This window comes from Aethalodelphis obliquidens, unplaced genomic scaffold (genome assembly GCF_003676395.1).
Source record: "Aethalodelphis obliquidens isolate GAN/ISIS:26980383/991018 unplaced genomic scaffold, ASM367639v1 scaffold39, whole genome shotgun sequence".
Lineage (NCBI taxonomy): Eukaryota > Metazoa > Chordata > Mammalia > Artiodactyla > Delphinidae > Aethalodelphis > Aethalodelphis obliquidens.
In genome coordinates this window covers 18,181,671-18,195,137 of record NW_020837983.1, presented here as the reverse complement: position 1 = coordinate 18,195,137, position 13,467 = coordinate 18,181,671, and the positions used below count along the sequence as shown (strand labels likewise).

General features: G+C 37.3%; 1 protein-coding gene across 2 annotated transcripts in view; it reads right to left on the bottom strand.

Moving 5' to 3' along the window:
• Nucleotides 1-4,073: 4,073 nt before the first annotated feature.
• TRHR (thyrotropin releasing hormone receptor) overlaps nt 4,074-13,467 on the bottom strand; it is a 344,936-nt gene continuing 335,542 nt past the window's right edge. For both annotated transcript variants that reach the window (XM_027131608.1, XM_027131609.1), the window contains one exon: nt 4,074-5,932. In XM_027131608.1, the coding sequence (XP_026987409.1) occupies nt 5,525-5,932 (408 nt within the window). In that variant the 3' untranslated portion in view covers nt 4,074-5,524. The remainder of the gene's footprint in view (nt 5,933-13,467) is intronic.

Sequence of the window (13,467 nt, the reverse complement as noted above, 5' to 3'; positions counted from 1 at the left end):
GTGAGAGGCCCATGTACCGCAAAAAAAAAAAAAAAAAAAAAAGATAAGCTTCCAGATAACTCTTATGTATATTAAAGTGGGAGTGATTTATTATTCTTGGCTAAGGTGTAAACATTTAGCCTCCTTACTGGGGCATTTTGTGCCATTTCAGGAATACAGAAAATGTTCTTAATTGTCTTCTAAATTCAGACCTGTGGTTAAGTTCAATCTTATTCTACTGCCATGTTGTGTTTATTTTTCTGTTCTGGAAAGTCTCCATCTTTATCAATATCAGTTCATAACATTCTTGAGAAAGTTCATTCTCTCTTTCTTACAAGTCAGAGAACGACCATATGCACAAAAATTAAGTCCATTATTCTGCGAGGAATGAAATATTCACTTATGGGTGTTGCTTAGAGGCTCAATAAGTTGCAGGAACTCTAGCCAACTCCGTTGTTTTTAATCCCATCCTTTTAACTTGTATAACATTCAAAATGCTTTTATTTCCATTATTTCAGTTGAGAGCCTGTAGTACGGACTTGACCCAGATGCTCCTCCACGAGGATATACAGGTGATCATTGTGTGGATTTGCTGTTTATTGGCCATAAAACTGTCTTTTGTTCCCTTGCAGGATCCAGATTTGACAGTTCGGACAATGTGCTGTCCCAGCTGAACTATTTCATCCAGCTTAATTTTTCCAGACGTAATCTCTAAAATATAAACCAATCACCTCATGTGGGATTTGCCATAAATGTACTCGGTGTGGAATAATGTAAACAAGCCTGACAACACTGTCTACAAACGTTCTTGGCAATTCTTTTCACAGAGATTACTCGAATATTAAAATCAGAACCATATAGATTTAGTTTATATCAGCGTAGTCCATTTGGTTCTAACCGTCTCAGAAACAAAACTATTCCCCAGTGGGCCCTCTCGTAAATGAGCTTTTCTGCTGAGTGACTTGAGATTACAGACTAAACATAAAAACAAAATATTACAGAGCTGTATCTGACCTTTCTCCCCCCGTGTGATCAATGAAGTTAAAAATTAATCAATATTTCTAATTATAGTTCATAAAATAGAATCATAATACATGAACGATCTTAATTGCTTCTTTAAAACATTTCTGTTTCTAATTCATGTTCTAAATATTGCCAAAACGTTATATCTTGAGATGATATTATATTGATTTAGTTTTTCCTCATTGCATTGTGAAATCCTTAAGAATGGGGAGAGCCTTTTATTTTCTTAAATTTCTGCAACAGTTTTTCACATATGGAGTATTCTTTTATTGGTTTCTCAGTGCAGCTCTGAAATGCCAGACTTCCACTTATCTGTGAGGGAAAAAACATTGAGCAGCTCAACTCTACACATGACTCCCCACCATGAAAATTGGGAGATAAACAGAAACTTTAGAAGCATCAGTTCTTCCACAATTTGAACATGATTTTATGAAACACACAAGTGTTCAGAGCAACTATATATATACATATATATATATATACACACACACATACATATCACATATATTTGAGAGTACACTTAAGATAGTTCATGTCCAGGTCTAGTCTTGAATAAAGTCACATAAAACTGGCTGCTCTGAGGAAAACCATGTTTGCGGAGGGAGAAGAGTTTGATAGGGGAGGTGGGGAAGGAGAGAAAAATATATTTATTACTACAGAGTGCTGTAAGACTTCTTCATGTGCATCACTCTAAAAACTTATATTCGCTCAGCCAAATCTTGGTTTTGATGGTTATTTGCTGTGGACAACTACAGATAAACAGAAAACACATTGCTAGAGATGTCCATACTCTGCTTTTTCCAAGGAGAACAAGTGACTCCAAATATTTTAAATAAATGTCCTTTTAGCCTGGATGGACTGGTTGTCTGTGGCTGTTCCACCATTCACATCCAGTTCCCTTACTCCATGATCAAATCGTCCAACCCCTTTGTGAGCTGCACTTGGGAGACATAAATAATGTTGCATATATTATTTATAGAATTCATAGAGCCATGGGTAAGCTATTTAAAACCTCCTTTTCCTCCCCAAAGTTAATCTTTTCTCTCTTCTCTCATGTTTATAGATTTAACGTAGTTTGGAATGATGTAACTCTTATTCTTTAAGAGTAAGTCCATAACCATGTGGACTCAGCTTTACTATGACATACTGTCATTATTACTCCAACACATTCTTGTGAAAATGAAACAATTCAAGTATCTATTTAAGACTTAGTTACACTAACCTAAGTTTTATGGCTATAGTTTTCTTTGACTTAACTAGCTGTTTAGCACAAATCAGCCATGTGTTTGGGTATATTGTCAAGGTGTACTGTTCCGTGCATTTGGCCTGTTTAAGAGTGATTACAGAGTTTTCACTTTTCTCATTTCTCTTTAGCGTTTAGAATATTTGTGTTGGAGTGAAGCTCTAGAACTAAACTCATAATACTGATGGAGAAGTCTTAAGAGGAAATTTATGTCTGCTTGTTTTATTCATGATCTGTGCCCTTTACCTAATTACCTCAGGTCCAAGATCTAACCAAAGACACTCAGCAATTAATGAAACTGGAAGTAATAAAATAGCTCAAGGAATTTTATTAAGGGAGGCCTTAATAACATCACTCCGTCAGCAATTTTTAATCTATTTTTCATTTGATGGTTTGTTAACTTTTGATTATTTATGGCAATATTTTATGATTTAGTACAGTGTGATAAAGAATACCTTAAAAAGTTATATTTCTGCTGTGTAAACCCAAATATCTATTGGATATTGCATGGGAACATTTAATTTCATAATGGCATTTGCTTTCGAGTTGAAACGCTATGAACTGTGTTCTTTTGAATTTCCCACGTGGTCTAAAACTAACAGATTATTAGCAAATAACTTTTTAAACATTAAAACAAAAACTGAGCCCATATATTAAATTTCCAAAGGTGGGAAGAGTATATTGTGTTCTGTGTATAACATATAAAACTAATCATAATTTTTTTCAACATCTGATATTACCACTCTGCAAAGAATATTTTTAAAATTATTTAAGCCATCAGGTCACAAGAATTTTAATCAGCATGCTGGCTTATAAAAAGAAAAAAGAAAGACATTTCTTCATTTTCTTTCCCTAATGTCTATACAGTTTAGGGAATTAATTCCTGATCCCTGGTCTTATCATAAGAAAATCACAGCTGTAGTGAGACTGTGATGAAGATAATGTTGATTAAGTACCTACCAGCATGCCTGAGACAGAGTAGATGCTCAATGATATCAGTTCTTTTCCATAATGAGAAAAATCTAATATATTCCAATCCCCATGGATAAGCAATTTACGCATCCATGTGTATGTACCTGTATGCACCTGCATACGTGCATGTGTGATTTGGGGTTGGGTCACTCTAGTGCTCTATCTATATGATCCCAAAATTAATATTTAATCCAGGATGAAAAGTCAGTTAAATAGTTTTCTTAGTGCCGTGCATATAGACCTTTAGTGTATTTCCTGTAAGTGTTTGCTTGCATTTGTTTACGGAAACAGTGACAGGATAAGAATGTTTTCATGGAGTAGATGAGGGCAATTTTCACCAAAGCATGTTCGGGACTGAGGTTCTGGGTGGCAGAGTCTCCATGAAGAAGCATTTAAAAACTGAAGTTTGAAAAATAGAGTGATATAGTCTTCGTAAAGAAGGTGTTTATGTGGGTAATTATCATTAGCAATTAGGTTTCAGGGAAAAATCCACAAGATAAGTATATACCCTGGAAAGGGAAAATGCCAGTCTATGGGGCACTTAGAAGTACACAGTACTTTTTGACCCAGTCATTAAAAGTCAGACACAGACCTACTAGAGAACGGACTTGAAGATATGGGGAGGGGGAAGGGTGAGCTGTGACAAAGCGAGAGAGAGATATGGACATATATACACTACCAAACGTAAGGTAGATAGCTAGTGGGAAGCAGCCGCATAGCACAGGGAGATCAGCTCGGTGCTTTGTGACCGCCTGGAGGGGTGGGATAGGGAGGGTAGGAGGGAGATGCAAGAGGGAGGAGATATGGGAACATATGTATATGTATAACTGATTCACTTTGTTATAAAGCAGAAACTAACACACCATGGTAAAGCAATTATACCCCCAATAAAGATGTTAAAAAAAAAAAAGTCAGTTATTACTGAACCGACACCAAGGACGATTTTTACACTTGGCCAAATCTTAGCAGGTGAGTCGATTGAAAGGGATTAAAGTAGGACCTGACAGATTCACATTCACAACTCTCTAATAATCACTGGAATAGAAGAGCAGGCCTTAGTCATAACTATAAAGAGATATTAATAATGAGATGAAATTAGTTTTAGCTCTATTGGAAATAAAGCCAACGAAATTTTGCATTGCTTTGATTTAGAATCTGTAAACAAAATGTCACAAGCATTTGGAAAAAAAAAAAAAGAGAGAGAACCTACAAACGACAAGCAGGCAGGAAGGAAAGACACTTGCAGACAAGTTGAAATCCATAGGCTACAATGCTCAGTGGGGAGTCTTCAGCTGGAAGTGTAATAGTTAGCCTTTGGCTGACTTAGAATAGCAAGTAAGCTTTTGAGAATGTTTCAGACTTTTAGCTAGATTCAGCTAGAAGGATTTGCTTGACATGGCTCAGTAGTTTATAGGATTTTCTTCTCAAATGCTCAAATAGGATTTTCTTCCTTAAAAGTCTCAGAGGAAGAAGTAAAACCTTATTTTGAATACTTGGTCTTGTCTTGGCTACTTTTCAATATTAATTATATGTTAGTATGTATCTTCACAGTTATTCAATCTTGATATTTCTCCTGTCTCACCCATCATTTAGACGCCTTGCAGAGTACAGAGCTGGATTTATCTAAATATCAAATGTACATGTCTTCTCAGTGAGTAATTTTGGCTATTTTGGGGTTTGGCTATTTACATTAAAGTTGAATGGTGACTCACCATCTACACTTTGTAAGATATAAAAATCAACTCAGAATTTTATAAGCATTATGACTTTTTTTTCATATGGTGAATATATTTGTCTGAAATCTCATTTTTACTCCTCAAATTTTTTTTCTATTTTCCCCCGTAGTTTCAAATATTCATGAAAATAGCACTGTACTTTATTAAAATGAAATGCTAAATGAAAACATTAAAAATTTTCATGTTGCCAAATTACTGCATGTATAAATAATTTGGGAGGGGTGAGAAAATACATTTGATAAAGTTATTTTGAATAAGGTAAACTGATGTCTAGATTTTATCTAAACTTCACAGCCCCAGAAAATAAAGTCTCAAATTAAATGGAAAATTTCCACCATTTGGGTCTTTCACCGATCTGCTCAGTTTTTCTATGATATACATTTTCTTGATACGAGAAGGAAGCTGTGAATCATTCTAACGGGTTAAAGTGTCTTGGGGCAGCAGGTTAGAGCACTGGTGAGGACTTTATCTGCTCTGTTGTCACATACCAGGATTGGCTGTTTCCTCTCTTGGGTTGATAACTGCACAGATTCTCATTTTCTTTATCATCCATTTCCTTCTACTTCATGAATCAGCTTTGGCTAATGGTTATTTCAGAAGCCAAGCAGGTGTCATCAAAAGACACTTTCGTGGCAGACAAGTAAGTGTCAGTGACAGTGATGTCATCCAGCTCTGTGCTGAAATGATCTGACTCCTTGATGACGCTGTAATTGAGGGCCACACTGTAGTTAGCTGGCTTCTCCACCGGCTTCTGCTTACAGTTGCAGAGCTTTCTGAAGGCTGCACGGAATTTCTGGGACATGAGATTGTAAATCACTGGGTTGATGGCACTGTTGAGATAAATGCAAATTCTGCAAAAGAGCAAGAACCAATTTTCTTGGAAAGGGCTGGAGAGAAATGAGTTGACAACCACAAGAGTTCTGTAGGGCATCCATAAAAGGGCAAACAGAATGACAACCACTGCCAGCATCTTGGTGACCTGTGGAGAAACAGAAATGCAAAGCAAACACAAATTAAAACAAAACAGAACCGAAACATGAAAATAAAACGACTCCGCCTCTGCCCTCCTCCAGCATTTAGTTCCCAAGATGTAGTCTGAGACAAGGACTTAAGTGTAGGCAGTTTACAGTATTTGGGAGATGAACCCAGGAAGCAGGATGAAAGGCATAGAAGAGAGTGTGAGAGAGGAGGAAAAGCCAAAATACGGTGTGTTTTTGAGACAGCTCCCACTGCGGGCAACTGTGGATCAAATAATGCGTTTCGGGATCATCTGTCCTGAGACAGGGAAGCTGAGGCATTTATCTACTGGCTGCCATCTCCCCTTTGTTGAGAGGTGCCTTAGGGGCTTTAAATGCACGGTACTTCCACGTTTCACCTACCTGGAAACTCCTAGGGGCTTTAGACAGAACCTTGAGGCAGAGAAGAGGAGAGACAGTCAGGGGACATTGGATACCTGTAGCGCAGTGTTCTCAGCAAGCAGGAACCATCCACAATAGCCATGAAATCATGGCTGAAACCACAGTCTGTCTCAGAGGATGTGACCCAGGGCACCAAAAGTGTCTGCGGTGAACACTAGGACACCTAGGGTCTAATTCCATCTTTACTCACCTTTCCTTCGACAGCAACACTTTACATATTTTAAAATAAGTTTTTAGTATCTATAGTCTCTTACAGAGTTTGACAAATTTCAGCTTCCTCAGCCCAGACTTTCTAGATGTTCTGAACTTGAAAACTACTGCAAATAGAAGGAACTGATACTTCCTCTTTCATCCTTCCCAACCTCTCAGCTGTTTTCCTAAAGCCCTCTCCACCAGCCTCTATCTTGTTCTGGCATTGAGAGAGATCCTGTTTTTACACAGGGCTTTTAAAAGTTCTTTAGTGTAGAAATAAGGATTCCACAGCTAGATACTCACTCTGTCATTAGTATCTACTATAAATTCAGCTCCTTGTACTTAATCCTGATAATAGAATCCATCTTGCTCTCCTGTGTTAGAATACCTTCCGTTCCCCTCCTAGCACTCCTTCTGATACTGGGGCTGTGTCCTACCCTTAACCATATCTTGTCCACCCCAGGAACTCCCCATGAATCCCACATCGTGGGGGTAATGCTACCCTCTTGCTGTTATTCTATAGTAACTGCCTTCTTCTAGAAACTGCTCGTATCATTTGCTGTAAGACTTCTCACTTAGGGACACACATAGCCTTTATCGTTTTTTGAACCACTACTATCTGTTTTTGAACAACTCCTACAACTTCTTTGCAATGGCACCTATGAGCTGTCTATCCACCTACTCTCAAGCTACTGTGTTTGCTCTTCTTCCAGGGCCATTTGATCACTTTCTTGAAGTCCTTCCTACCCTCTAAGGATGTGCCCCACGCCCTCCAGCTCTACCTCACTCACCGTTCCCTGGGTGACCACTGTTCATTGTCCTTCTGCCTCACCGCATGTAGGATAATTACATTTTATGTTTGGCTTACTGGGGTAGGGAAGTTGTTCAGTGGGAAGGTATGATTTTCACATTGGTTCATATAATACCAAGTAAAACATTTCAGAGATTCTTGACTTCTTTCAGAGATAAAGAGGACCTATTCAGACAAGAGGTTAATGGAAGCCTGCTTTTTCAAAGCTGACTTTTAAGATTATGAGTAAATACGTTAATTGATCCTAGGAAACTAAAGGCTTAATTCAGTGATAAATAGTCTGAGCTTTGGAAGGAGCCATAGTAATTATCATCTTCATCGTCACCATCATCACTCACATCCCTGCCTGATGCCACTGCCTCGTACTCCAGGTTCTCTGATATCAGGTCACTGCTTCACACTTACCAACATCCTCTCACTCCTTGCCAAGGACTAAGCACCTTATATTTGAGCCCCTGGTTTGATTTACAACTGGATTGCTAGCATCACATTTGAGTCTTTCTAATGGCCCATCACAAAGATATGTAAACATAATCTTATTTAATGCTTTTACTAACTCCGTGTGTAAGCTAGTATTGGTTCCTTTTTGCCTATGAAGAAATTGAGGTTTAGAGGATATATGTGATTTGTCTAAAGACACATGGCTAGTGAGTGACAGCCAGGATTCGAGCTAAGTCTGCTTAAGCCAAAGCCCATGCTCTTTCCTTTATACTTTGCTCTCCCTGTGAAAGTCTTTTGCATTTTCATTAATGATATTTCTACCATGTTACTCCCACATGGTTGCCAAAAACATTTAATCTATTCTAAGTATAATTTCAACATACTTATTGCCGCTTAATTTCTGAACTTAAAGGTTGAATTTTATCTGTTTATTTTCCCCTACTATTTTCAGATGAAACACTGAATTCACATATAATATCTACCTACCTCTTTTTAATTAATGTAAGGGGGCAACTTTCATTGTCTCAAAGAAAAGCAATCTGTTTCTAGGTTAGTATCTCTGCCATGCGCTTCCACAGGCCCCCATGCATACATTGGCATCACTCCCCAAACTTTTTATTGCAATGAGTTATATTTGTCCACCTGTCCAATAGATGGTGAGCTTCTTCAGGACATGAGTAAAGTTTATTCATTTCTCTTTCCTCAGGTATTTAATACAGTATGTGACATAAGATTGCCCTCAATTAATGTTGAATAAATTCAGGCATGGAAAGAATTATTTCAAAATATGTAATCATGATCCTTTTCTGTTTTTTTTTTCATTCAGTGAACATTTATTAAGCACTTGCCATATCCTAGGGACTTTTCTAGATGTTGGGGATTCGAACAGTAAGGCTCTCTCCTCTTTTCATGTTGCTTATATCAATGCATTGTGAAGTCACTGACTTTATACATTAAAAATAAGCAGACTGTGATATATGCCTTGTGATATATATGAGTCCAGGGTTCTGAGGAAGGATTAACTTACTCCACCTGCAGAGAAGGGGAGGCTTCATGAACCTGGTTCCCTTGGAGCTGACCCCTATTCACTCCATACTCCATCCTGGAGGAGACACCATTCCTCGAGTATTCCTTTTCTGGGTTTTTAATACTCCAACATATTGTTAGAGGATTTTTGCAAACACTTGATTTTTTAATATTAAAAATCCCTTTTAAATAGAGATTGGTTAATTAGTAAAATGAGTCCTTAATATACTTCAGCTTTTTGTTTGAAATATACATTTTTTAAATGTTAAGGAGGTGTTAAAATAAAACAAATGCAGTGATGTTTCTAAGACTGTCCTGGAGGAACATATGTCTCCAGTGGGATAACAGAGAATACATTCAATCTCACTCATAATTATTTTTAGTTAATTCCAAATATCTTTGATTGAGCTTAATCACTTTCTAAAATGTTCCCAAGTTTTTGGTGTAGCCATAGCTTGGATTTTAATAGTTCTTAATACAGGAGCAAATACCTAGAAAGGAAATGCCCTAGAGATTGTCTTCCATACCCAATTAATTTCACTGTTGGTTGCTGAAGTTTTATTTCTGTTGTGGTTCCAAATAAGTGACAAAAATGCAAATTTGAAAATATCATTGGGCCATTGTTTTTAGGCATTGACATTTTTACTGGGGAAGTGCACGGGATCCACAATGAGTTGAAAGATTGCTTATTTACAGACGCCTCTGCCCCAGGACCTAAAGGTCTTTGAGAAACAGCATGAAACAATCTTCAGGGGAAAATGATCTTACCATATATATATATATATATATATATATATAAAACCATATATTTTTGATTGGGAAGGAATTAATTTACTCATTTACTCTAGGAGATTCATTGGCATTCCTACTGTGTACCAGTCAACGTCTTGGCTGTTGAGGATTCGACAGTGACCCAGAGACACATTGCCAATAGCTTCATGTATCTTATAATCTGATACAATGTGACAAATGCTAAGACAGGGGAAAGTTTTGGTTCTATGAGAGCCCCCGATCTGGACTTGAGGTTGAGGATTGGTGAGTGAGGATTCGGTCTCAGTGGTAGTTAAGCCGAAGTCTGAAGATAAGGAGAGGCAGGACAAGTGTTACTGCAGAGACTGGGTGTGTGTGACCATCTGGAGGCATGAGATAGTGGGGCATAGCATGAAGACCAGAAGTAATTTAGTGTGCAAGTTCTGCAGACCATGGAAAGAAGTGGAGCGATCTCTTTTCTCTAGGAAGCTTGTGGAAATCATAACAAAATCCATCATTTTCTGTGGGGTGCTTGGCATTCCTTCTGCTAGGACAGAAGGGGAGATGCAGCTGCCAAAGGGGATGTAGAGTGTTGAGTCCTAAAAGGGTCAGCTCCATGCAGCTAAAGAGTCAACGAAGAAGTAGGCAGCCATTTTTGCAGAGTATATTGAGGGCAAGGAAAAGAGGTCATAAAAATCAGTTGATTAAAACATAGTGTTCAGCTGGAGAAACTGCTTACAGGGATGGCTGAGAAGAGCAGGGTGGGAACAGGAGGGTCTAAGGTGGGCAGGCCCCGTCCTTGGCCACCATGGTGAAGGGTTATCTTTTTCGTGAGTATCAGCTGGAAACTTTAGAATCAAGCCCTACTATATATATTTTACTCTTTATGATATTTAATTATGTGGAGTAAGTGCCATATAGTTCTCACAAGAGAGTTTAATTCAGTCCTCAAAACATCATTTTGTAATCTATAAAATCTCTAGATAAAGACCCTATTCAAGGATTTCTTTTCTTCCTTTAAAGTTTTCTTTAAAAAAGACATGAACTGGGTAGAAGTCTATCTGACCGTTAAGGTTGAGATTACACTTCCCCGAGTGGACACAAGCTCAGCTTTGCATATGTGTGCTGTCGGTAAAAAACCAGAGGCGAACTAGTTTCTCTATTCTAGGCTGCTGAGGAACCTCGTTTTACTAACTACTATCTCTAGTACTAGTACTACGACTTTTACTACAAGTTCTAAAACTATTAGCTAACGTTTGTATATAACCTTTAAAAAGATAGTGTTAGATTTATAGAAAAGTTGCAAAGTTAATACAGAGAGTTTCCAAATACCCTACACCAAAGTCTCCCCATCACTAAGACCTTACGCTAGCATGGTGCATTTCTTTGTCACAATTAATGACTATTCTTACACAGAATTAGTTAACTCCATACTTTATTCAGACTTCATTAGTTTTTCTCTAGTGCCCTTTTTCTGTTCCAGGATCCTATCCAGGATACCACATTATATTTAGTCATTACGTCGTCTCAGGTTCCTCTGGGCTGTGACAGTTTCTCTAGCTTTCCTTATGTTTGATGGTCTTGATAGTTTTGAGAACTGGTTAGGCATTTTATAGAATGTCTTTCAACTTGAGTTTGGGTGATGTTTTCCTCATGGTTACAATGAAGTTATGGACTTTTTGGAGGAAGGCCACAGAGGTGAACTGCCATTTTCAACACAACATATCAGGGGCGCAGGATATCAACTTGACTTATGACTAATGATGTTAACCTTGTACATTGCTTTATTGAGATATAATTTACATATAATTAAGTTCACCCACTTAAAGTGTTCAATTCAGGTGTTCTTAGTATATCCACAGAGCTATGCAACCATTACCACAATCTAATTTTAGGACATTTTCATCATCCTGAATAGAAACCCTATACCCATGAGCAGTCACTGTTCACCTTCCCCAGCCCTAGGCAACCACTAATGTACTTTATGTTTCCATAGATTTGCCTATCTGAATATCTCATATAATTGGGATCATGCAGTCTTTTGTGTATGACTAGTGTCTTTCACTTAGTGTAATGTTTTTAACGTTCATCCATGTCGCGGCTTATATCAGTACTTCATTTCTTTTAATTGCTGAATAACATTCCATCCTATGTATATACCACATTTTATTTATCCACTCATTTGGGTGGTTTCCACTTTTTGCCTATAATGATTAATACTGTTATGGACATTGGTGTACAAGTTTTTGTGTGCATGTATGTTTTTATTTTTCTTGGGTCTATAAGTAAGAGTGGAATTGCCAGGTTGTATATTGCTTTTTAAGTTACAAAGTATTCAAGAATATTAAACATTTAATATTTGATGTAATTCTGAAATAATTCTGATAATCATTACAATGATGCCTAGTAAAAAGTACTAACTGATTTTACAGATCAGGACTCAAGAAAGATAAAGAGTAAAAGACAAAACTAAAATAGTTGGGACAACCCTCTTAGGCTACTCTTGTAACTTGGAGAACAACTACAAGACAGAATAGCATGAATAAGAGGAAGTGAGTAGTTTTGGAGACAAGCATTATTTATTTATACAAATAAAAACTTTAATTTATCAGGCAAGCCTGTTTAGAGTGGGTTCAAGAGAAGATGGGAAAAGTGGATAGTGATTATAAACATATCTTTTGAGTTTTTCTGGGAAAAGCAGTAGAAAAGCAGAAGGGCTGCCAGAGGGGGATGAAGAGTCTATTTTTCTAAAGATGAGAGACATCACAGCATGTTTGTTTGCTTAGGGAACAATCCCCGTAGACAGGGGAAATCCTATGATCCAGGAGAAAGAGAAAGAAGACAATTGGAAGAACTATGTTCTTGAATAGGGAACAGTGTCCAGTGCCCAAGTGGTGTGGTTGGCCTCTTCTCAAGTGTAGACACAAAATTACTTTTTCAATATCTGCTTTTCTTTTCTTTTTTTGTTCTTAGCCACACTTGACCTAAGCAATCAAGATAATCTGGGAGAAAATGCCACTTTCTTGTCAATACCCTGAATCCTGAATGGAGTCCTGATAGCAGTTAATTGTTTAATTCCTTGGAATTAACAAAGTACTTTCATTGTCCTTAAACCATCTTCTGTTCACGTCCCAGTGAGATCTGTAGGACAGGTGTTATTATTCCCATCTCATTGATGAATGGAAACAGCTCAGAGAAGCAGAGAAATAAGGTCATACAGCTCACATATAAATAGCAAAGCTAGTTATTAAACTAAGGTCTGTCAACTCTAAGTCTAGTTTTCTTTCTAGATAATTACAAAAATCAACATATATGGTAAGCTGAAGCCTTCAAATTTCCTGTAACATATATGCAATGGAATATTACTCAGTCATGAGAAAGAATGAAATAATGCCATTTGCAGCCACATGGATGGACCTAGATATTGTCATACTGAGTGAAGTAAGTCAGACACAGAAAGACAAATATATGATATCACTTATATGTGGAATCTAAAAAAAATGGTACAAATGAACTTATTTATAAAAACAGAAATAGAGTCATAGATGTAAAAAACAAACAAACATGGTTACTGGGGGGATGTGGGGGGGAGGGATAAATTGGGAGCTTGGGATTGACATATACACACTACTATATATAAAATAGATAATTAATAAGGACCTACTGTATAGCACAGTGAACTCAGTACTCAGTAATGACCCATATGGGAAAAGAATGTAAAAAAGAGTGGATATATGTACATGTATAATTGATTCACTTTGCTGTACAGCAGAAACTAACACAACATTGTGAATCAACTATACTCCAATAAAAAAATGTTTTTGAAGTATTTGGAAAGGATAACATTATCGGCAGGAATCATTGGTAGCCCTGGAA